Here is a 24,639-nt window from a genome sequence, read left to right as displayed (position 1 = left end):
GCCTTCAAAGCAAAAACTGTATACACATTTGTAACTAGCGAATAGTATTTATCTATTGGTTACTGTCCAGTCTTTAAGCCTGCATGAACAGGGATTTGGCAATCAATTTTACTGTGACTGCCAGCAACTACTCGAACCAGTCAGGTGCTGACTAGTCTCTAGGTCTATGTGTCGGTGGTCTGAGCAAGCTACAGCTTCTTGCTCTGCATAATTTTTTAATCACAATTGAAAATCAGGATGTTGCTCTATTCTATACACTTAATTAATACATGACTGGAGTAGAGATCCCTCCCTCTTTCTGGAGGTTTCTACCATTTTCATAATCCTTGTTGACACCAAGAATACAAGCATTGAGGCTTTTACCTCCTGTCCAGATAATGAACGCCCCTCAGGCAAATCTGACTTGACCTGAATCCAAAAATCATTAAAATAATGTAACCCACCTGCAATTTGCAAATGTAATTGCTTTAATGTTCAACATTTAAGTATGCGACTCCACAGTTCAATGATCATCTTTGTCCTCATTTTTCAATTAATGTTTTCCATTTCAAGTGGAGCACCACACAAAGCGTTCTTTTAACAGCCAAGCATAAGCTCTTGCAGATTCTTCATCTGCCTTCGAAACGAAGAAAATCTTATTAACCACAAATATCATGTAACTAAATCAATCAGCAATGTCAATGTCATACACAATATCTGTGCACCTCCAGTCCTCCAGCATCGTGTCATCCACGTGAACCATGTGTCAACTCAGCCTTGACCTGATGCACAGTAAGAGTTTCCCCCACATGTTCACTCGTAAGGGCAACCACTTATCTATTGTATAAAGACATTGCCATGGTGATGAAACATCTCAACTAGCAATAAATAGGCAACACTGTCAAGCTGTGCTATCAAACGATGACTCACAACATTAGTTAATCACAAAGCTTCTGCCCAAGCACCCTTTAAGCTAATCTACTCTACTTCTTCCTCTTCCTCTAACCTTTCCTGTAATCTATTGGCTGCAGCTCCTACTAGCTTTAATTTCACTAATCAATAGAAGAACAGTCTTTCCAGAGGTTTTGCAGAGGCACTGAGATTAACTTTTTCAAGCAAGTGAGATCAAATGCTTCTTTTTGAACCATTCCTTGTGTTTCTCAGAATGGTGCACAGGTGTCCCAATACCTCCTGAGTCTAACTATATTCACAATTTATTTATTTATTTATTTTTACCAGAAAGTACATTGGTACTTAAACAGATTTATATTTGATGTACATATAACCAACACTTGTAACACAGATGTGTCTGGGCATGCATAGGTTCATGCACACAAGTTCCAGATAACAAGAATTTGTGGACTAAATGGAAAAAAAGAAAGAAAATGTGCCTTTTAATGTAAACACAGTCATTGGCTTTTTGCCATTACTTGGAAGCTAATCAGTACACTATCAGGAATACACACTAGAGCAGGGTGATATGACCAAAAATATTTATAACGATATACATTTGAAAATTTGTGATAACGATATAACTGACGATATAATTGACACTAGACAAAATACTTTACAACTCCACAACTTTATTTGTGCAAAAAAAAAAAAAAAATCAATGTATTTTCACTTAAACAAACAGCTGTTTTTTATGTGCATTAAAGTTATATAAAAATTTAACAGTGCAAATGCAAAATCCTTGCTGACAGTTTAACCAAAAAGCATTTCCAGTGGAAATTGGCCAACATATCCTCAGCATAACCATGTATAATATCCACAAAACTTAAAAAGAGGTTATACACATAATACGGTAATATTATGTTGAAGCACAGTACGTATCACTCCGCGAGGCGCCTGCCTACGATAGCCGTAATGCTCCGACAATCCATCAAGAGGTGTGGGTTCGTAGCTTAGCAAAGTCGTACTAAAACATTTGACAGATTTTCAAGCGCCGTGTACGACATAAAATTGTTTCGAGGTCAGTAAACACAACCAGAATTCATACATAAGGCACACGGGATTATAAGGGGCACTGTCGATTTTCAGAAAAATCAAAGGATTGATTTTAAGTGTTCCGTATTTTCCAAACCACACGGCAATAACGACGGCCGCTAGCATGCTCTACTAAAAATAGTGCTTTGTTGTGTATCTGACGGACAAAAGCCAAACCAGTTCCACACTAGGGGTGGGTTTTTATAATCGATTCATCGATTAAAATCGATTCTGGCTTGGATAACGTAAAATCGATTCATTAAAATCCTGAATCGATTTTTTAATATAAATTTATTTTGTCCGAAATGCCAGAATCTCTGGTGACATCTCACAAAATTTCAAGAACCACCAAACAGTAAATGAGAGCAGGTACAGGGATTCTGCACATAGACTTAAACACACAGCGCGACCCGCAGATCAGAATCAGTTAGATGTAGCCTTTCTCACAGTCGGGGCTGAAAGCCGACAGCTCGCTGATCCGGGTCCGCGCTTTGTGTTCACGCCCTTTATGCGCTGATTCTAAAGCTGTTAGTTTGATCTCTCTCCAAACAATATTGACCGAACCAGCAGCAAAAGAAGATCCAAACGCTTCACATAAACATCGTCATGAATTCACTCTGTTTTGCTTCCATTGCGATGCGCAGCTCTCTCTCTCTCCCTCTCCCCCCCCCCCCACTCTCGAACAGTTTCGCTTTCTTCATTATTCGCTTGCTTGTTACGCACAAGTCTACTGTTGTTTACAGCGCTGTCGGCCGCTGTTTTTTTCCCTTTCACATTCTTCCGAAAAGAAAACCTCATTTCTGCTGTTCAATACTGAACAAATTTAAACTTTTTAATATTATTCAAAATGCAAAATGCTTAGCCGTGTGTCTAATAAAACCGCTGTAACGTCAGAGGTAATGTTCATTAATTAATGGTTTTCTTTCGTTTTTGATGTACTGCAGAATATTTTTATAAAATCCCAGGCCAGGAAAACCTTCATGTTTTTCTGTGTTTTATCCTCAGCTACTTTGACACAAAGGCATCTGCTGTGATGCTCACACCTTGGATAAAGTCTTGCGAGTGTCAGCTTCCTTTTTATAGATACAAAAATATGTAAATGTTCTGATCTGAATTATACTTCTGACTGTCAAAATTTCCCAGATTTAAATCGAATCGAATCGAATTAAATCGAATCGTGGATCGAATCGATTTGGGACCTTGTGAATCGGAATTGAATCGATTCTAGAAATCAGTGACGATACCCAGCCCTATTCCACACCACTGAAGTTGCAGCATTTTTACAAACCAATTCTGGTTCATCAGTTTCATTTAACGATCCACTTTCGCCCTTCTCATTCTGCGTCGCCGCCATGCTTTTTCCGCCATGTGCGTATGAAAACAAAGGCACTGCGCATGCGTGTTTTACCCATATTCTATCGCGATATTTCATTTTCTTATCGTTGCCCGACATTATACCGGTATTACCGTGAACGGTATGATATGGCCGAGCCCTAATATACACTCAGAGAAACAATATAGTAAAGCCTATTTGTTTTCAGGTAAAACATGTTCAAAGACTGAATTACAAAGAAGAAAAAGACTTTTATTCCAATTTCTTATCAGTGGGGATTATTAATGCTCCATTACTTCTATAGCAGATGCCAAAACTTTTAAACTCTCCCATGAAGGATTCTGTGCTAATGAGCAGTCAGTAAGAGTAACATAGAGTAATATAGATTAATTTCTGAGAGACTAAATTTTGTGGAGACGAAAAAAAAAATCAAGTAGTTTGGTGAGGATGGCTGTGTTATTGCAGATAGGCATGCTTGTGTAGTTAGGGGGGGGGCAGTTATCTCTGTTTGGGGTAGTTTTTTCTTCTTCTTCTTCTTCTTTAATCGAGCTCTTAGCAGCAGTGGAGCAAATAGTTGGGTGTCAGGCTTCTTGTTGCTGAATGGGATATTGCATGATGTGCTCTTCTGCTGTAAAAGCCTCTAAAGCAGGATTCTCCACCATCACTCCAGCCGATTCGCTGTAGTCTTCTGGTAGACGGCACGCTAACATGGAATGAACACTAACCTTGTTATCAACCTTCTTCTGACAAGACGGATTCCTTGATAGCAAACACGGTTTCTTTTTCCCCCAGCATTGGTCCCTGAATCAGGCTTTCAATGTAGAGGCCTACGAAACTAATGCTGGGAGATGATATTAAGACGAGACACTAAAAGTTCGATTATAAAATCCTCAGTTGTCACTGAGGACCCCAAGGATTTATTTTCAACATAAATGATAAATACATACCTCTGTTGAGTTTTTAAAGATAAAAATTATAAAGTCTTGGTTTTTAAAAACGTAAAATCACGTCAGGATAAAGGTACTTTTTTTCCAGATACTACCCAAGGAGGAACGCCTACTGTTAGAAAACCAGTTTTGTAAGCTGTTACTGGAATTATCACTATGACTTCAGCAAACTCATCAAACAAACAAAGACAAAAATCGCTTATGAAGTACAAATAAAGATAAAAGCTCCTACCTCTGACGCACAGTAACGACATGACCGACCGCTTCCAGCGACAATCCAGTAGTTTCACACAGTTTACAGAGCGACCTCTCAGCGGAGATTTACTCTGTGAGGTAACATTATAACAGTCACTAAACAGATTTTTTTTAAAAAAAATTGCTGATAAATTCCTCTTTGATGTTTACAGGTGGGTTTCCGGTCCCGGACCTGGGCAGAGAGCAGCTGCCCCTCTCTGCTGCCACGCCATTATTAAAACTCTCATCACAGGTTTCCAGACTGAAGGATAGACCGAGAGCAAAGAGACAGGAGAGGGGGAGGAGGCGGGGTCGGGACACCCGTTACAGGCATCTGAGGCAACCAATCAGGATGCCAAAGCGCTGAGCCTTATGTAGACATTTGTCCAATCGCCGGGAGGGACAGGTTGGCGGAAGACACAGGTAACGCGCACAGATTCAAGTAAACATCCAGAACTTTGTATTTCACCATAGACAATATAAAACGATTCTTAGTAGAAAGATTCATTTAAGGTACTCAAAGTGAGCTAGCTTTTTGGTTCTTTGTTTGTTAAATATTCAAAAAAATGTTTTGTAATTAAGCTGTGTTTGCTCTGGGCATGTCACACACATAAAAAAGTAAACTGTGGGGAGATATCTGTAGATTTCTAAATTTTAGGTTTCGTAGGGATCAGTAAAATAAGCTATATGAAAAATGTATTCTTTAACGAATCTCATGAATTTCAAGTTCTTCCATAAATACAAAATTTAAGTAAAACTACATTTCAATGCTTTCAAACTGTACAATATTTTTTTTAAATAAATTGTGCCACAATGGTGAATTTGCTATATTTTTATGGAGTTTCTCTGTCTTTTTTTAAACACATAACATGAGTCTTTGTGTTTGTTTTTAGCAAAACAATCCTTTCTGAGCACTGATAATTCACAATTTTAGATTGACTTTGAGCTTGGTTTTATTTGATCTATTTAATAAATCCTTACATTAGCATTTTCCATTTCCATTTACCAAATTAAATAAATATTTACTTTAAAAAATGAAATAAAAAGAAAAGGTTCATACAGAATGCCCCCACAGTGTGTTTAACTGCTATCACATACACCAAATGACCCCAAAAGACAACATTGAGTTGAGTGAGCAAAAAGGAAACAAATAGCACCACCTTATGAATTGTGTCAGCCATTACACCAGAACGAGTGCATTTATTAACGAAAAACAAAACAAAACAAAAAAATTAGTAGTAGTAGTCGAAATATTACTCAACTATTAGTTGCCAGTAGTAATATTTTTTATTAACTAATAAGATTCAGTAGACTTATATATTATATTTCATAATAGATTATCAGTCTTCCACAATGAAAGGTGCTTAAAGAGAACAGTGGCAATAAAAGTAACCTTTAAAACGTGAAATAGTTACAGACATACTGCAAAAAGAATATACTAGTTTATGTGAAAGACAAAAGTTATAGGGCACTATAATAGTCATACAGTGAACATTTGTATTAAAGTCACTTATTTCGTCCTATATTTTTATATCTTTTTAAATGTATTATTATTAATGTATCTATTAGCGGAACCACTGTATGACTTTTTGTTTCCCGCGCTGGGGGAGTTTTTCAGCGTTGCACCACTGATGTAACTTTCATTTCCTGATCGGTAAGGGTCACTCGCGTGACTGTGTAGTCTCAACAGAGTGTAGTTTACCAAACCTAATCTTCTAATTTTAAACAGTCCTTTTGCAATCTTTCAGCGATGTTACGGACGCTGTGTCGGACCGGCGGCCTCATTTTGCAGGTAACTGAAACTGTCACTGTGTGCCTCCTTCGGCTTAACATCTCGTGCACCGGTTCTTTTCTGTGGCTGGTGAAATAGGTGTCATTCATCAGCGTGAGCCCGTGCGTTTAATAATCCCGATAGCACTGTATTTTTAGCGGAACACCTGCGGACATAATGATTATTTCTAGATGAAAATGAACTATTGGTTAGCTGGTATGGCCAGAGAAAGACTTTGTTATGGTCGATTAATATGGTCACATACTGTATACACTCAAATGGGTATTTACCAATGACCTCGTTCATATATATAATATGTAGAATGTGACCAAATAAGTCTAACCAAAAACTTAAAATTGAAACATAAAACAAGAATATTAACATTGATGTTTATTCAGCAACCTTAAGCTCTACAAGCTAAGATAGTCTTATGAGTCTTGGCTCAAATTCATGCAGTAATGCCACCTGTTTACATTTTAATGAATCCTCTGTAGCAGACCCAGCGGACCGTGCCGAGGTTGTGCGTTAACCCAGTTCAGCAGCGATGGGCGTCCAGCCTGCCCATGAACACCGTGGTGCTGTTTGTGCCCCAGCAGGAGGCTTGGGTGGTGGAGAGGATGGGTCGCTTCCATCGGATCTTGGAGCCGGTAAACTTTGTTGCATTTAATAGATCCCCAAAAAACAAAAAGCACAACAAATAGATGGTGTTCTTCCCCAAACAACATGGGTTCGATCCCCAGTTTGACCATGAACTTCATAAATTTTCATTTTGGTCAAATCAAATCATATTGCATAGAACTAAACTGCATTACAGTTACATATCCTAGCTTTCCAACTTACCACAATTACAAATACAGATCAAATACAGTTGTGATCAGAGGTCTTGTCAACACAAAGTTATTTATTTGGAGCACAGTTCTGTAAGAAAGATAAGTTACTGAAAAAGTGCTTGTGCTTAAAGTGCTTCACTGAGCTGAAATGTAAACTTAAAACATCTCAAGATTTAATCAATAAAAAGAAACTCTAAATTAAAATAATAATAATAATAATAATAATGGATACTTTATTGATCCCCATGGGGAAATTACTTGTTTTTCTCTGCATTTGACCCATTCACTCAGTGAAGCAGTGGGCAGCCCACTAAGCAGGCGCCCGGGGAGCAGTGTGTAGGGACGGTACCTTGCTCAGGGGTACCTCAGGGTAGCCGTTAAGTGGATTCGAACCGCCGACCTTCCGATCATGGGGCGACCACTTTACCTACTGAGCTATCCCTGCCCCTTAAAAGGACCTCAAAGTGTCTCAAAGGCTTGATATCTTATGGACTATCCTCCATTGCAGTCACATTCCCCCTCAGATGGCCAGCTCCTGTAATTTGGCCTTTTTTTTCCCCCCCAGTGTGTCTGGGATGACACCTATAAACTGGGCGCATGCGACATCATTACTGTATGTGGGTTTATGTTCAAGCTATTTTTCTTGTGAAGAATTATTTTGGACTTGAACTTGGTGGACGGAGCTTCTTCTTTGGGAATATCATAGGCAATGTTGCAAGCAACTTTTCTTTGCAGATGCTCACGATGCCGCTCTGGGCAATGCCCCATGTCGCCCGTATCAAAAACCGCCACTGCACCACAGTAAATGTAGTGCATCATGTTGTCAGCTTTACTGTATCTTAGCCAAAGAAACTGGTCAAGCCACTGTCTTCGAAATGTATATACTTTACCCCTTTTACTTTCAGTTGGCTATGGCTCGGAGTGGATCGTATGTGATTTATTATTTGATGCAGTCTCCAAACCATTGTTAAACATAATCTGCCGTTTACTTCCGGCCTACCCGACCTTCTGAGGACCCGGCCTTCGCGGTCCTCAGGAGGATGCAGCCCATGAATTTGGACACGACTAATGTGTGTCTGTTGTTGACCACACAAAGACTTTTTTTTTTTTTTTAAATACTTGAACAGCTGGTCGTACCGATGCATCCTAATATATATATATATATATATATTTTTTTTTAGTCGCACCATTGATAAATTAGCCAAATAGGCTGCACTCTAGAGCCCTGGGTTACATAATGATGTAAAAAAACAAAAACAAGATTTAGGTGCATGAGTTTGGATTTATGGTCAAATGTTTATACAGACTCAAAAATATACACAAAGGCCCACTGATATTTGCTTATCAAGTTGCACCTTGACCAGACAATTTGGATCATATTTTGATCGTATGCCATCATCACACTTGTGGCATATTTTCTTACTTTTTTTTGGTAATTGATTAATCTTCCTACTGTTTCACTTGTTGTTTGGCAGCATGATGCAATGCCAAGACCTAAGTAACTGTGTTTCATTCATAACATGTCAAATTGTTGAATGACAATAAAACTGAGTCTGATATTTGACCACTCTGCTTGGAAGTGTTGGGAGAGTTAATTTAAACTGGCTGGTTTCCTGACATGGACTCAGCTTTTGTGCTTCATTCATAAATTTTCAATAGGATTAAGATTGGGGGTATATAAAAGCTGCTCCAGAAATGTAATGTCAATGTGTTTTATCCATTCCATAACCAGATTTGATGTGTTTTTCATTGTCTCTAGAGCCCTGTAAGACATCTGACTATCTTGTATTTTTGTACACTTGTTTGATGATCTTAGATTCTGCAGCTGTTTAGAAATGGCTTCAAGTTATCTTTCTAACTTGTGTAAATGTACAATTCTCCTTAGATCTTCACTGATTTCCTTGAACTTTCACATTGGTCTGAGTATTGGTCACTTCAGTGAGTGCTGTCAAACAGATAATTTTAATGCTGACAAATGGAAACTACCAGTTGTAGTCAGTCATGATGGCAGCCTTTGCCTTGTCAAGTTAAAACACATTGTAGAACCTTCAGCACCACTTATGAACACAATTAAGTGAGTGTATGTTTATATTTGAGCCCGTATGTATACATGCAATCCAACTTGAATTCACACTTGGTCACCCAATTGTCATTTGTTTAAAGTAATTAAAGATGTATGCTGTACAACCATTCCACTTCAAAGAAATCATTAAAAGGCCAAATATTACCATGTCATTCATACCATGGAAATTTTAGTGTATTTTATTTTGATAGACTACTAAAGAAACTTGCCTTTAAGCAACAATACTATAACTCATTTTGCTTTATTATTGGACTATGTCATTAAAATTCCAAACATTATTCACTGCTGGCACACCCTAACATTTTCCCTTTTGCTATCTATAGGGTTTGAACTTCCTCATACCCATACTTGACAGAATTCGCTATGTTCAAAGTCTCAAAGAAATTGTGATTGATGTCCCAGAGCAGTCTGCAGTATCCCTAGGTAAGTAAGACATTGTTTATTTCTCATTATTCACAGGAGGACGAGCAGGCTTTTTTTTTTTTTTTTTTTTTTAAACAGAATTGATTGTTTTCTCCATATTGTTATATTTTCTTTGAACTTGCAGATAATGTAACACTGCAGATTGATGGCGTGCTTTACTTAAGGATACTAGACCCTTTTAAGGTATGCTGGCAACAATTAGAACAGATCCAAATATCTTCTTGCTTATTTTTTTTTTTTTTTAAATTCACTTTATACTTTTGTTTGTTCACAGGCCAGCTACGGTGTTGAGGATCCAGAGTATGCTGTCACACAGCTGGCACAGACCACCATGCGTTCAGAACTGGGCAAACTCACATTGGACAAAGTGTTCCGAGTAAAGACAAACTGCTGTTTCATCTCATATTTTTTCTCTGTTCATGAAGGAACAAGTTGTATTTTATCTTTGCATTTGTTTTTAAGGAAAGGGAGTCTCTGAATTCCAACATCGTCCATTCCATCAACCAAGCTTCAGACGAGTGGGGAATCCGTTGCCTTCGTTACGAAATCAAAGATATACACGTTCCACCTCGTGTCAAAGAGTCCATGCAGATGCAGGTGAGAGAAACAAAAGAGCTTTTTAAAGCATAATTTTTCGTTTTTAATTCACTGCACGATCTTATGGTACAAATGGGTATTACATGAAAGTACAGCTTAGCCATCATTCAAGTACAGTTTATAATCTTCAACAGAAAAGAGACCTTTTGTAGTCAAATAATTTTCTTATATTGTGTTGGTAAGTTTGGTTAAGTTTAAGAGGTTTTACACTGATTCTTAAAAACTAGAGTTCATAGTACCTTAAATAAATTATAGGTCTTTTCAGACAAGGTCAGAAACATTTTTTGCATATAGCAGTAGATATTTCAACTGTGGGAACAAGACTAAATCACTTAAATTTACTGAACAGGACACTTTATTCACCCCATGTAGGTGGAAGCTGAGCGTAAAAAGAGAGCCACAGTGCTGGAGTCTGAGGGGACAAGAGAAGCAGCCATTAATGTCGCTGAGGGTCGTAAACAAGCACAGATCTTAGCCTCGGAGGGTGAAAAAGCAGAACAGATCAATAAAGCGGCTGGTAAGTGCATTTAGTTGGTTTATCACTCCAGTTTCCACAAATTATCTCACATCTTTTTGCTTTTAGAGGCTAATATGCTCCCTGTTACCTACTACTCTGCTCCGTCCAGGTGAGGCTCAAGCAGTTCTAGCCAAAGCTGAGGCCAAAGCCAAGGCCATCCGTATGTTGTCAGATGCTTTGACAGAGCAGGTAAATGTTCTTTTCCATTTTCACAGTCTGACTTACAAAAGCTTTTCATTGGTTAATGCTTTTTTTTCCTCTTAAATTCAGAATGGAAATGCTGCCGCTTCGCTAAGTGTAGCTGAGCAGTACGTGTCTGCTTTCTCAAACCTCGCTAAAGAGTCAAACACCATCCTTCTGCCCTCTAACACTGGTGACATTAGTGGAATGGTTTCACAGGTATGTCTGCTATCCAATAGTCCCAACTATTGGATTTATATGTTAACAGCTTCTAAATTATTAAGTTTACATGCCCCTAATGATGCTTATCTTGTCTTCTTGCCACTCAGGCTATGACTATTTATAGCACGCTGGCAAAGCCAAGCATGAGGGTAACTCCAGAGGTTTTGGAGGAGAACCGTGAAGAGGCTGCGAACCCATCGGGATCACCTCAAGAAAAAGGAATTAATGAATGAACTCAAACTAATAAATGACACAGAACCAGAAGAAGCAGTTTATGTTGAAGGTCCACGGTTTGTTCTCACACAGACCTTAAAATGACAGGACAAAAGGGAAAAATTGCCAACTTTAAAACTCTTCCGAAGCCTTGTCCTGGAGCCTGGGGGAAAGTTACACCTTTTGTATGGGGAGTCGTAATCTTCACTCAGTGTGGTTTAATTAGTGTATGTTTGAGAAAGTAACACCAGCCTCCAGCCAAATACACAGATACCAGAGTCTATCCAGCTGACGTGGATGTCAGCACAGACACGGATGCAAAAATAAGTCTCCCCTGAGCAATTTTATATTTTAATATGTTGAGCCCTTTTGACCTCTCTACCTGAGGTTTTTGTAGATTATACCATCATGTTTTCTCACTTTGCAGCCTATTTTCCATGTTTTCCCAAATAGCTATATTCAGGTTCTCTGAGATTATTAATAATAATCAAAGCCAGCTCAGGTGAAAATATATACATAGGTATTATTTACAGAAATGGGTGACAATTCTCCCTCTTTGTGTTGATGGGACCACCGACTTTAAGTTGCTGCATGCAATGCCTGGCTGGATTCCTCACAATGTTTCTAAAAGTGTATTAATTTCACAGTTTACTACGTTTTTTGAAACATTACCCTATCGATAATAAAGCTATATCCCCATGAAAAGGTTACATTAGAATTTCCTTTAGAAAAAAAAACCCTACTTTTTGAAATGATTAAGAGAGAATTTTTTTTGTCAAAGTCTAGGTAATGTCCCGTGTCAGCTCGATGATCAAAATATTCCTCTCCTCCGAGTATTTGTATTCATATCTGATGTCTTACCGGATATATTTATTATTTCAAGGTTCACTGCAAAGACTTGAAGTTTGTTTTGTTATTTCTGTTTTCTACAAAATAATGGAATATGAACTGGGCAACCGGGCATGTTAAGTCTGAGAAGATTTGAAAAGATGTGGTTAGATGAAATATTTGGACAAAAATGTTCAAAATATACAAACATGTTGAAAACTATCAAATGGCTATTAAAATAAAAACACACCCATGCTGATTTAACAAAGTCTGCAAAAATAAATACGTTTGCCCATCTTGTTACCTGCTAAAAAGATAGGCAAACATGAAAAGCGCAGTTGGTTTATTAGCCCTCTACCTTGCCTTACAGGCATAAACGTGTGTACATAAACTGTGGGCCAGTGACTTGCACTTGGCTCTCAGCAAAAAAAAAAAAAAAAAAGACTGTCACCTGGGGCCTTCCTATGTGGATTGTGCATGTTTTTCCTGTACCTTGTTCTGTCTTGCGTCCTATCAGTCCTAAAACATCTGTTAGGTTAACTGCCGATTCTGAATTGAGTGTAGAGTATGAAAACTTGTGAATTCTTGAGATGGTCATTTTCACCACTACCATCTTGGTGTTTTGAAGCCAGATGTAATGAGGGGTCTGAATGTGAAACTACACGCTCATCGATTAAATATTTGTCAATCAAAAGTTGGTAGCCAATGAGCTTGCCCTGGCTAATTTTCCACTCAACCCTTAGAAGATGTATTAAATGGACTCAGTGTTTCAAGATCTAAAGGCCATTTTCACAGCCACAGCCTGTGTTTGTCTTTTTACAATCACAGGTTGTGGCTATTAGAAACAACGGAGGCTTAACAAACTTGGCCATTGGATTCACTTTCTGCAACTGTAGCTGTCCAGGGTGCAACTTGCTTTTCTCCCAGTGACAGCTGAGATTGCCTTTAGTACCTCCTAGATACCCTAAATTGCATCAGTTAAGTCTAATTTGATTTTACGTTAATAAGCCAACCAGCAACAACAACAAAACAATATTGTAGTAGACAAAGCTATGAAATATCATTAAATTAAAATGTTTGAGACCATTATTGATATTTTATAATAACTTTTACAAAACTTATTTCTAGTCCATTCTCTTTTAAGGGTGGTTTCTCTGCAGAATTTCTGACGTGTTTAGCGATTTTCAGAGACGCGCTAAAGCCGTTGTTCCGTATATAGGAGGTCCTGTAAGTCACAGAGCGGGGCAAAGCAAACGTATTCATGGTGTTACACAGAAAAGCGCCCGCCGTGCTCTTTCCACGCTAAGGTTCCTATCATCCACCAGTCATCTAATCTCATTGTACCGGAGTCCCAATGAAGGTGAGCGTGTTGCTCCGCTCTCTGTTTACCTGAGGCACCTGTGCTCCTGTGTTGTTAATACACACAGTCACCCCCAACGTCCGGCCGGGAGAGGACGAAAACTAGCTGCCACACAAGGTCAGTGACAAAAGGCAAAGCGAGCTAGCTTCTGCTAACAGCGTTAACTTAACCGTCATTCATGTTAGCCACCTGTGCGGCTTAACTGCAAAAGAGGTTTTAGTTGGAGCTTAAAATTTCAGTCACCTTACACGTTACCGGAATTATTTTCTTCTATAACAGGTGTAGCTCACAGGCAGCTGTTCCTCTCATTTTTGTGTGTTTGTTACCTCTATGTAAACCAAATGTTCCTGTCTTTCACCTGACCTGCTCTTACCTGTGCATGTAGGATGAAGGGGCTGCCTGTGCTGTCCCTGCTCCTCTGGATGTGTGCGGTGTTCTTCGTGGGCATCTACCTGTTCGTGGGTGGATTTTTGCTGGTTAGGTTGGAGGTTAACAGAACCAGCACCTGCGGAGACGTGCTCGAGCCCGGAGAGGAGCCGGTGGACTTCTGTCGAGCTCAGCCGCGCTTCCGCAAGGTTGTCCTTCTCATTATCGACGCCCTGAAGATCGACTTCGCCCGGTATGACCCCGACAAGACGGCACCACGACCTTATGAGAATAAGTTACCTGTGCTGGAAGAGACCGTGTCATCCAGGCCTTTACAAAGCCGCCTGTACCCCTTTCGTGCTGACCCACCTACGACCACCATGCAGAGGATCAAGGGGTTCACGACTGGATCTTTGCCGACGTTTGTAGATGTAGGTAACAACTTTGCATCCAGTGCCATCTTGGAGGACAATCTTATTCACCAGTTTGGACAAGCAGGTGAGTTATTACAAGTGTCTGTAAATTATAAAAATATAATACATTCATGTAAAGAGCTTTATGGGAAACATACAGATGAGGACAACGTTATGGGATGTAGGGATTTTCAGCAAAGCATTTATAAACTATAGCCTCCCAGAAAACAGACTTCTTAATTGAGCCATAGCACAAACCACTGCTGTGCAATGATGGGCTTTAACTTTGTAATGGTCAAAGCTTGTAAAATCAAGGTAAAACTAAGGGTTAAATATTACATTACACACAATATGACAACTGGGCCGTCACTTGAGAAAGCATCGTGCCAAAAACAACAAAAAAATTGTTTAGACTATTTGGTGTCAAAAACTTAAGTGAAATGTGAAGAGAGTCGCAGATTACAGAACAAGCCTTGCAGAGGTAGGAAGTGAATGATTTAAAGACTCTGGGGGAAAAAAACTAGTGAGTGATGTGTCTAAAGACCCCAAAACAACTGCCAAGACACCCATGACTGACTCAACCAAATTAGGAAGCCAGCAAAACTGGGTCTAGGTAATCTCTTTGTCTTCCAACACGACAGCATCTCAAAAGATGCATCGTTCCTGATGAACAACCTGCTCTAGAAGAAGTAAATAAAAAATCACTGACCTGCACAAAGACTCTGACTTGAATCTCATTAAAAATCTGTGGAGTGTATTGAAGCCCAAGGTCAATGCCAGGAGACCATAAAATCTGGAGGAGCTCGACAGATTTGTCAAAGAAGAATCAGTTAGGATTGCTCAGAAGACTTGTGAGCTTTGCTGAAAACTACAACAGAAGACCACAGGCTGTTATCTGGCAAAAAGGATAAATAATCAACTATTAGCATCAGGAGGCTAATAATTTTGACCCTAATAGTGTTTGTCTGTGAAGGTTCTCAGTCATCCAGGTCATCGTAGTCAAAGGAGCTTGCAAAGAAAAGCGTCTGGACTTCTTTAAGTTACTTGAAGACGTTTCACCTCTCATCCGAGAAGCTTCTTCAGTTCTAAGGTCAAATGGTGGAGAGTCCCAGATATAAACCTAGTGGGAGTATCCCCCCACAGAGGGACAGGTCCTTTTGTCCTTTTGATGAGAGGTGAAACGTCTTCAAGTAACTTAAAGAAGTCCAGACTAATAGTGTTTGGTTTTGTTTCTGTGGGTAAAGTAAAATAATATAAGCATCAATGATTCTCTGCTCATTTGTAGACATGCTCTTTTGTGCCTGACAATACCACAAATCTAGGACTTTAAAAACCAGAAAACCAACTGTGCCATCTGATTTTGCTCATATAAATCTTTCTGTCTCTCAATAGGCAAACGAGTGGTGTTTATGGGTGACGACACTTGGGAGAGTCTTTTTCCTAAGAAGTTTTACCGCTCTCTGCCTTTCCCTTCTTTTAATGTCAAGGATCTGCACACTGTGGATAACGGGATTCTCCAGCACCTCTACAACACTAGTATGTAGTTATTTAATATGCATTTGTTGTGCAATTAAAACGTACATTTAACAAATAGCCTCTGTTGCCAGGAAGATGATCTTTATTAGTCCCACAGGTGGGAAACTTGTTTATGCGGTTGATGTATTTGTGTTTCATCTCCTTTCGTTTGTCTCTTGCTGTTGGTTTTAATAGTGGTGGGTGATGACTGGGATGTCCTAGTCGCTCATTTCCTTGGAGTCGATCACTGTGGTCACAGGTTTGGCCCGGATCACCCAGCCATGGCTGACAAACTCACGCAGATGGATGGAGTCATCAGGTCAGGCTGTAGTACAGCTGCTACATGCTTGTTTCACACCATTATCCAGATGCAGCTGAATCATCAGCTGTTGCCACAGTGCACTTGTAGTGCTGTAGATATGTCATGATACCAGCGCTATTATTGTTATTGTTGGCCCAGATCAAGCAGTTGAGCATTAGAAAGCACCTGGCACGACCTGTGAAAACTCTGCTTTTCCTCTAGGTCTGTGATTGATCGTCTGCAGAATGACACACTCTTGGTGGTGATGGGAGATCACGGAATGACAGATACTGGAGATCATGGTGGAGAAAGTCAGAAAGAGACTGATGCTGCCATCTTCCTCTACAGTCCTTCTCCCATGTTTCATGGACCCCCATCACAGGTGGGTAGAATGCACCTTTTGAAACAGCCACAGCATGACAGTAGGATTAATTCTTATTTAAAACACAACCAATTCTACATCACTTGACTTTGTATAAAATATAAGAAATTAACACTGAAGACATACTGTCATAATCAAAACAAATCACTATTGTACGTTAACAAAGAAATTGCTAAATGACAGTTTTGGCCCAAGTGTATACAAGATCCATTAATTCATTTTGTGCTGCTTTTCTGGGTAGCAAGAGCAGCAATCCAAGCAGAGATGACTAGGCCTCATTCTCTAGCTCTCCTGGTGAGACACAGAGGTGTTCCAGAGCCAGCTCAGACACGCACAATCTTCATCGTGTCCTGGGCCTACCATGGGGTCTCCTCCCAGTAGGAGTTCCTAACCAAGGAAGCTACCAGGAGGCATCCTAGTTAGATGCCTGAACAGTCTCACTTAGCTCCTTCTGGTGTCAGGGAGTAGAAGCTTTATGCTGAGCCCATCCTAAATGACAGAGGTCTTCAACCTTATCTCCAAGACACCCTTTTGAGGAAGCTCATTTCTGCCTCTTATAGTCTTGATGTAATTTTTGTGGTCACTACCCAGGGCTTGTTCCCATAGATGATGGTAGGATCCATGAGTAAATTCAGGGTTCAGCCCCCTGTTTATGACAACAGACTGGTACAGCATCTGCATTGCTGTGGACACTGCACCGATCTGTACAACGTCTGCTCCTCTCTCGCGTCCACTTGAGGCACTAGATCATTCCCACTGATATACATATTATAGTAACCAGTGCTTATATCAGTAATTTAACTATCTAAAAGAGCCGCTGAAAACTGCTGTAAAAGTCAGTTTAATTCAGAGTGAGAGTTGAGCACAGAACAAGAAGTTATGAGAGCACACTCATCATATTGTATCCCAGTAATGGGCAGTCACATGCTTAGTGGTAAGAACATTTCACTCTTGTTGCTTTTCAGACCAACGTCATCAGTTCAGTCCACAAATGAGTTAAAAAGGAAGAACAAAGTCAAGTCAAATCTATAACTAACACAACTGCTTTCAGTTACTTGTGTGTTTGTCTTTCTCCTGTCTGCAAAGGCACATTTGCGACATGTCGATCTCTCAGAATCACTGCTGTAATAAAAACATAAAGCATTAAACCACTGATACATGCCCATTTCTGTTCACGCTTGCCTGTGCAGTTCCCAGAATCCATTAAATTGATGCTGGCAGGTGGTCTCCGCCTTTTTTTCATAGATAAAAGTGGATCTCACACTAGAAAAGAGAGCTCAAGCACCGATTTCCATAATTGCAGCCTAACTGGAGAGCGATATCATGTGCCGTGGAAAGTGATTAGATGCAAGAGAGAAATTACACTGCTATTCTTTTTTCTTTTTTTTTTTTTTAAAAAGGCAGAACTTAGACACTTTTTTTTCTTCCCCCAAGGCATTTTGCCACTGCTAGGAAATATTGCTGTTATCAAGCACAACCCTGATTAAGAAAGGCTACAAGATAAAATATCACTCACTGAGTTTAACTGACAACCCAGCCTTGGAACAGCTACAAGTTATTTTGCTATGTGCTAAAAATATTTACTTCAAAATATCACAGATAAGGGTCAAAGCACAATTTAGATCATGAGAACACAGAATAATGTAATGTGACACATCCCCCCCCCTGTTTATTTCCCAGAATGAACCAGATGTGGTGCCACAGACTGACCTGGTGCCCACCCTGGCTCTGCTACTAGGAGTTCCTATTCCATACAGTAATGTTGGGCAGGTTCTCTTGCCTTTATTTCCACCACACGAGCAGACAGAAGGTGCAGTTGGAGGTCTCAGCCAGCTGGAGGCACTGTGGATCAACACAAAACAGGTATCTGCTCATCAAAGAACCGTCTAGAACACTTTTCGAGCATCTGTACACAGAAAAATGTTTTTATATATTCACATATCCTGGAGCCTTTTCAGGAGTTGTTGTTTTTATAGTTTGTGTGTTAAATTTTATCTCTGTTTCTGAAGGTCAACCGTTTCCTGGAGACTTACTCTGGCATGGCCAAAGACATCCCACCAGAGAGCCTCTCTCGGCTGAAGAGTGAATTTGCCCTCTTGTCTTCTGAGTTTCTCAGCACTGTTAGAGAGGGTCGTTCACCCTCCCCGCAGCTAGCCTCTTCTCTGCAGGCTTACCTCACCTCTGTCAGAGACACCTGCCGAGCCACCTGGGCCCGATTTAACCCACTGAAGATGGCGGCAGGCTTAGCCATCCTGGCATTTGCTTGTCTGATGTGTTTCATCTTGTCTGAACTGTCTCTAGTGCTGATCAGGGAGAACGGTCCATTACTGAAGGCCCCAGTTGTTGTGTCACTGACAGTGGGGGTTAGTGTGGCTGCTGCTCAGCTGCTCATACGGGGCTACATTGAGGTGATGTGGTGCCTTGCAGCTGCTGCTTTCAGCTCTGAACTCCTTTTCCTTTGGCGTTCACGCCAACTGAGCACCTCTACAGTGTCAAAAAACGGAACCAAAGCTCCAAAGCGTGTTAGCTGGCTGACCCTGCATCACCTCCTTGTCCCCTCTCTCTTGTTTCCACTCCTTCGTTGTGCCTCTCTGCTCTCAGACAGCTATGTGATTGCAGAAGGACGGGTTGTGACATTTTTGGTGTTATCCCTGGCCCTATGCATTCCCATCCATCTCAACTGGGATGGCCTACTTCTGCCCCCAAGCCATGACCCGTTGAAGTCTGCTGGGCTGCTGCCTGCCCCAGCTTTGTCTCCATCAGCTGTGAGGAAGGAAAGCAGCACCCTTCTAGCCTGCTTAGGAATACTTGTTGGCAGCCTCTACCTCTCCCTCTCGTTCCACGGCTGTCGGGAAGAGCAGGGCTCCTGCCAGCCGTCTTCATTTCTTTCCCCTCTTTCCCGGTTGCAGGACAACCAGCTGAAGAACCTCCATTATGTCCTCGCTGTCATTTCCCTTGGCTTGTGGACATATCTGCTAAGATGCTTTCTCTGCCACTATGGTAATCTGAACTCGTCAGGCGGGACGGTGTTTACAGCTCGCTGGATCCTACCGCTGCTGTCTGTGTGCCTGGGGCTCCACTGGGCTGTTAGCGCCACTCCGGAGGACAGCTTCAGGAATCTGGCTGAGCTGATTCACTTGGCACAGCTGGCCCTCCCCAGGGTCGCCTTCTGTCTGCTGGGACTGGGGCTTTTCCTGATCTGGCTAGACCCCCTCACTGTGTTTGTGAAGACTAGGACTCAGGCTTCAGCCAAAAGTTTGACTCTACCCACACCCCGTTATCGAGCAAGCATTGGCATCAGCCCCCAAGCTGAGCTGCATCACCTTATCCCACAGATCTATCAGCGCATGCGTCGTTCCCTAGATGATGGCGACCTGAGCGGGGCCAACGAAGTGGACAACAGGCCTGCTGTGGAGGCCTACGGACTTGGAACAGTCTATTCTGCTCCTTTGCTGTTGTTTAGTGGGTTGCTGGGAATTGGTCTGCTGCTGTTGCACCCAGAGGGCATGGCTCTGTCTTTCCTCCTGCTGCTACTAGAAACGGGAGCTCTGTTGCACATTCACGCCTCGTCTACTACGCTTAGTGGCCTGCATGGAAAGTATTCTGGTAAGATGTTTGCATCGCATCTTTTAATTAATTTATTTTTAAGCCTATCAGGTTCCAGGTCTTAATCAGCTCACTGACTTCTCATTCTCCCCCCTCAGGTGGGTTTAATGTGCCTTGGACCCCAGTAGTGCTCTGGTCCCTGGCTGCCACGCAGTTCTTCCACGCTACAGGTCATTTACCCACCTTCCCCTCTATCCAGTGGGGTGCTGCCTTTGTGGGATTTCCTGAAGGACACACAGGGACCATACTCCCTGCCTCACTGGTTACCCTTAATACTTTTGCTTCACACATTCTTTTTGCAGGTAGGAACCAGAGAAGCAAAAAAAAATGTTATTGTTCAAAGAAAAGGAAAGAAGTCATCATCCATTAGGCAAAGAAGGTTATTCTGTAAAACTAATGGGATTAATTTCATTAATTTGTGAAAAGCAGGAAAAGAATCATCATTTTACCTGTTTAAACCTTAACAGTATAATCGAAAATATATAAAATATCAGTGAACCCGTATGACACTTTCAGTCCTTTTTATTTAGTCATATTTGTAGTTTGTTACACATTTCAGTTTTAAATGATAAACAAAAACTTAAAAGTTATGTGATTCAAGAGAATGATAAAAAAAATTCTAAACAGCAGTTAAGTTAAATAAAGCAGCTTTGAAACCGTCTCTTCAGTGCTTAAAATGAATTGTGAGCTTGTGAAACGATGATTTGTTGTTGTTGTTGTTGTTATTTCTCTTTGTCTTCAGTGAGTTGTCCATTGCTACTGTTCTGGCCCCTGGTTTGCGAGGTGCGTGGGAGCAGAGGACGAGCCTGTGGGGACGACGGAGAGGATGCTGTGATGGAGATGAGGCTGAGAGAAAACCCTCAGCTGTTCAGCTCTGCTCTTCTGCAACTCTCAACACGCTACCTCCTTATTCACGGAGCACAGGTATGTCCACAGACCTAGAATTATTTTTTTTCTCACATCCATTTAAGGCATATGTGAGCTGGGAAAGTCTTTCCTCAGTAGCAGATTTCTGTTGCATTTCTTTCTTGTCTTTTTTTTATTTATTTAATTTTATTTTTTATTTAGTTCTGTTACACTTATGAGTAGCAGTATCACATCACACCACTCAGTCTGTCTGCTCACTTCACAGGTCTTTGCCTCAGTCTGTGCAGCTGCTATACTCAGGAGACACCTAATGGTGTGGAAGGTTTTCGCACCGAAGTAAGTGCCTGAATGGATTTTCCAGCTCATACAAACTCACTGACAGTAAAGGCTTTTTGAGGATATGGATACAGGATCACCGCTGATTCTGAACTTTCAGTGAACACACAGTGTTGAATGCCGGTCCATTTTTCTACTGTGATATCCACACATTTACATCTGGGTTTTGAATGTGGTGTCCTGTTTGTTTTTTTGTTTTTTATAATAAGTTGGTGGCTTGAAAATATTAAAAGGATATAGGTAATTTAAATAAACTTGGTAGATCTTGGGGAAAAAAGTAATAGTCTTGGTTCTTTTTATCTTATGATCTATTTAATGTCCGAAGGAGTTGCTGGAGCTTAATTTGGACTTGTTTAAACCTTTGTGTCTCTTCTGTTTTGTTCTTTCAGGTTAATGTTTGAGGCCTCAGGGTTCCTGGTGAGCAGCGTGTTCCTGCTGATTGGGGTCACATTAGTGCTGAGAGTAGATGTGGCTGTGGGCCAGTGGTTTAAAAGACTCATCCCAGATGTGTCCAGGTAGCGAAGGCACTGCTGCTGCAGCTGCTGCCTACCGGCACCCACCACAGCTCACTGTGCCCCAGAGGAAATGGACATGGTGGTCACTAAACAGGATTTGTTTTTTCTTTTTCTTTTTTTTTTGAAAAAATGTTGCCAATAGTGATAAGGAAACCCCACTAACATGTCATGTGGCATGTCATACTGTGATTCTTGAGGGCTATGTTGTACATTACTGACCCTGAGGAACTTTCATATATCGAATCTCAGATTGACTAAATGTGGAGCGTTGGGACCTTTTTATATAGCAGTTTGATTGAACAACCCCAGGAATGAGATGAAGAACTGATAAAGGACTTTGAGACCCCCCCTGTTGATTCTGTTCATCTGGGTGTAGCGTTTTTAGTGGGAGAAATGTTTCATCACTCAACCAAGTGACCTTTTCGGTGTCAGCTGACTGCAGGTTTCCCAACCTCATAAACAGTACATTTGCACAATGATTGAAACCAGCCCGCCGAATGAACAATGAACTCTGAGGTTAGTTATTTGATCATTAATATGCAAATTGTCATGACCATTGATCAACAACCACTGATCACTGAGTACCATTCACAGAGAGTTGGGAAATGGCTCCAATCACAGCATTGTAAGATGGTGAAAGATGTACCCTTAGGCCTCCTCCTCAATTCAGAGATGGTCTTTCCCTTTTCAGTGGGCTGGTTTCAGTCATTGTGCAAATGTACTGTTTAGGGTTGGGGAATCCTACAGTCAGCTGAGACTAAAGAAGTCACTTGGATGATTGGCAAAACGTTTGTCCCACTGAAGACGCTAAGTCCAGATGAACAGAATCAACATTTTGGGATATACTTTTGGGATGCATCGGAACTTTGAGGCCCCTTTAAATTTGCATTTGGATAGAGAGATAACATCTGTTAGGTGTTTTCGAATGTTTCTTGTAAACCTTCCTAACGTATAAAACCTTCAAGAACAGTTGAAATCAGTCTTGCAAGTGGTTCATAAGTGTTTGAAAAACAACACCATATCCATAGAGTTTACACACTCTAATTGCCTGGCCAATACATCTGGCCCTTTTAATATGCATTTCTTTTTGTTCCCCCTTTAAAAAATAATTGCAGCTGCAATACATTTATATGCAATGTAGCAGCTGAATTGACAGTCTACTATGATGGGAAAACACCTGTGAAATGAAGAATTTTCTACTTGGTAAAGTGACATTTAAATTTACTCCCTTTTTTTCTGCATTCATGGGTGGGTGACGGTTCAGCTTGTCTCCTTTCTTTGTGGGCTTTAATACGTGGCTTTTCACATACAGTGAGACCACAAAAGCAAAACTGCCCATCAGTGTTTGGAGCTACTTTGTGATCACTCTGGAAGCAGGTTCTCTCATTTTCTTTAAGTGCATTACAGCAGGTTGCTAATGTAAAATAACTGTTCTCATGTTTATATGTATGTATTGTTTTATTCAATGCCATGAATTAACCAGTGTTTCTGGTTACTGCCAATTTGTATACAGTTCTGGGTTCTTAATTAGTCAAAGTCTTTATTTTTTGTAAGGTTTTGATTCTTTACTGTAATGCATAATTAGAAGTGTTTTTGTTTTTTGTTTTTTTTTTCCTAATCTCAAATCAGTGTTGTTTTTAATTAGACCTCACACACTTTTACCCACAAATAGGTGCCTGGCTTTAATCAATGCCTTTTTTTGTGTGTATGATGTCATTCAAACCAAGACCTCCTGGGACAACAAATGTGTTTTTTCTCTTCTTTTTCTGTACATGTCGGAGTCAGTATCCAGTGTAGGATCCGTTACTGTACTGCAGCTGTAGTCAGCCAACTAATGGTATTGAAGGAATGTCAAGCTGCATGACAATACTACTGAATCCCTCATGCTGCTGCTGTATGGGAGGGATGAGCCCAAGTAATGGTTTGGTTGTATGATGGGGCACATCTGTATCTGTTTTTAAACTTTAATATATAAATAACTGGTTAATTAAAATGATTTTACATTCTGTAAAAATTCTAATAAAATTTTTCTACTTGACATCTTAGTCTGAATATAATTTGAACTTAAAATTATTAGAAGCATCCAGATTTGTCTGTTTATTCCCTGTTGTGATTTGTGATGCTTAATCTATGTTTCATCTTTGAGATTATTTATAGTAGAATTGGAAACTATTTATGCGGTCCATATAAGTAGGATTTTATGACTGGTTTATTGAACCAAGGACTTGATGGAGGAGAAAGTTGCTGCCATATTTCAATGCCCATCAGTTAAGGTGCTTCATTCATTATTAACTGGGGCTTTCTGCATATTCTAGTGCCCATAACTCTTGACTTGTTGAAATTCTCCCTTGTCCATTTTTTCCTAAATCCTCTTTCATGAAATTATATACACACACACACACACACACGAATGTTTAAGTGCAACCTTAAATCAATGAAAATGTGTGCGTTTATATATATTTCATGATGATGTTTCACAACATTGGGTTTTCCTTTTGTATTCGTTTTCCACTAGACAGTTTAACACAAAGTGTACCTCAAAGGAAATTCAGCCAGTTAAAATTGAACTGCATGAGTGACCAAAGAATTACTATCACCAAAAAGACCCTCAGGAGCAGATTATGTGTACAGCTAATTAAAAAGCACCTTCTCAAAGTAAAAAAAAAAAAAAAATCAAAACCCCTCTCTAAGATTATTTCCAAGTCATTGTTGTGAATCTACAGCTTTTCTACTAAAGACATATCATTCTTATTTTGTGCTATGTTGCCATGAAAAGCTCACTTACTTCACCTGAAAAATGTTATATTTACTTTTCAAATTATCAATGAACTAACG

The 24,639-nt window shown here is 40.2% G+C and overlaps 3 protein-coding genes across 5 annotated transcripts in view; 2 read left to right on the top strand and 1 right to left on the bottom strand.

Moving 5' to 3' along the window:
* unc13bb (unc-13 homolog Bb (C. elegans)) overlaps positions 1 to 4,741 on the bottom strand; it is a 66,406-nt gene extending 61,665 nt beyond the window's left edge. For both annotated transcript variants that reach the window (XM_085413575.1, XM_085413576.1), the window contains exon 1: positions 4,478 to 4,741. In XM_085413575.1, the coding sequence (XP_085269701.1) occupies positions 4,478 to 4,499 (22 nt within the window). In that variant the 5' untranslated portion in view covers positions 4,500 to 4,741. The remainder of the gene's footprint in view (positions 1 to 4,477) is intronic.
* A 1,371-nt stretch (positions 4,742 to 6,112) lies between these two features.
* On the top strand, positions 6,113 to 12,020 carry stoml2 (stomatin (EPB72)-like 2). Its single transcript, XM_085413574.1, has 10 exons — positions 6,113 to 6,271; positions 6,745 to 6,897; positions 9,487 to 9,586; positions 9,711 to 9,769; positions 9,861 to 9,962; positions 10,049 to 10,183; positions 10,556 to 10,700; positions 10,810 to 10,889; positions 10,971 to 11,099; positions 11,210 to 12,020. Exons 1-10 carry the CDS (start codon positions 6,230 to 6,232, stop codon positions 11,333 to 11,335), a joined length of 1,071 nt encoding a protein of 356 aa, XP_085269700.1. The 5' UTR covers positions 6,113 to 6,229; the 3' UTR covers positions 11,336 to 12,020.
* Positions 12,021 to 13,432: 1,412 nt separating this feature from the next.
* Positions 13,433 to 22,209, top strand: pigo (phosphatidylinositol glycan anchor biosynthesis, class O). Of its 2 annotated transcripts, none has more exons than XM_085413572.1 (11): positions 13,433 to 13,620; positions 13,889 to 14,367; positions 15,675 to 15,818; positions 15,993 to 16,116; positions 16,321 to 16,480; positions 18,161 to 18,343; positions 18,490 to 20,086; positions 20,185 to 20,388; positions 20,829 to 21,010; positions 21,219 to 21,289; positions 21,679 to 22,209. In XM_085413572.1, exons 2-11 carry the CDS (start codon positions 13,890 to 13,892, stop codon positions 21,806 to 21,808), a joined length of 3,273 nt encoding a protein of 1,090 aa, XP_085269698.1. In that variant the 5' UTR covers positions 13,433 to 13,620; position 13,889; the 3' UTR covers positions 21,809 to 22,209. The 2 variants fall into 2 exon arrangements, with proteins under 2 accessions (XP_085269698.1, XP_085269699.1); XM_085413573.1 differs by lacking the exon at positions 13,433 to 13,620 and adding an exon at positions 13,636 to 13,782.
* Positions 22,210 to 24,639: the final 2,430 nt, after the last annotated feature.

Source organism: Rhamphochromis longiceps, linkage group LG7 (genome assembly GCF_057381845.1).
Source record: "Rhamphochromis longiceps isolate RC_006_pf linkage group LG7, R_longiceps_female_GT1.1, whole genome shotgun sequence".
Lineage (NCBI taxonomy): Eukaryota > Metazoa > Chordata > Actinopteri > Cichliformes > Cichlidae > Rhamphochromis > Rhamphochromis longiceps.
Note: the sequence above shows the minus strand (reverse complement) of the source record. Positions and strands in the feature narration are given on the sequence as shown.

Bases quoted from the DNA above. Each gene is read 5' to 3' on its own strand.
- stoml2 (XM_085413574.1), top strand. From the start codon at position 6,230: ATGTTACGGACGCTGTGTCGGACCGGCGGCCTCATTTTGCAG. The intron at 6,272-6,744 runs GTAACTGAAACT...AATCCTCTGTAG, and splicing joins CCGGCGGCCTCATTTTGCAG to CAGACCCAGCGGACCGTGCC. The intron at 10,184-10,555 runs GTGAGAGAAACA...CACCCCATGTAG, and splicing joins AAGAGTCCATGCAGATGCAG to GTGGAAGCTGAGCGTAAAAA.
- pigo (XM_085413572.1), top strand. From the start codon at position 13,890: ATGAAGGGGCTGCCTGTGCTGTCCCTGCTCCTCTGGATGTGTGCGGTG. The intron at 14,368-15,674 runs GTGAGTTATTAC...GTCTCTCAATAG, and splicing joins TCACCAGTTTGGACAAGCAG to GCAAACGAGTGGTGTTTATG. The intron at 21,290-21,678 runs GTAAGTGCCTGA...TTGTTCTTTCAG, and splicing joins TGGAAGGTTTTCGCACCGAA to GTTAATGTTTGAGGCCTCAG.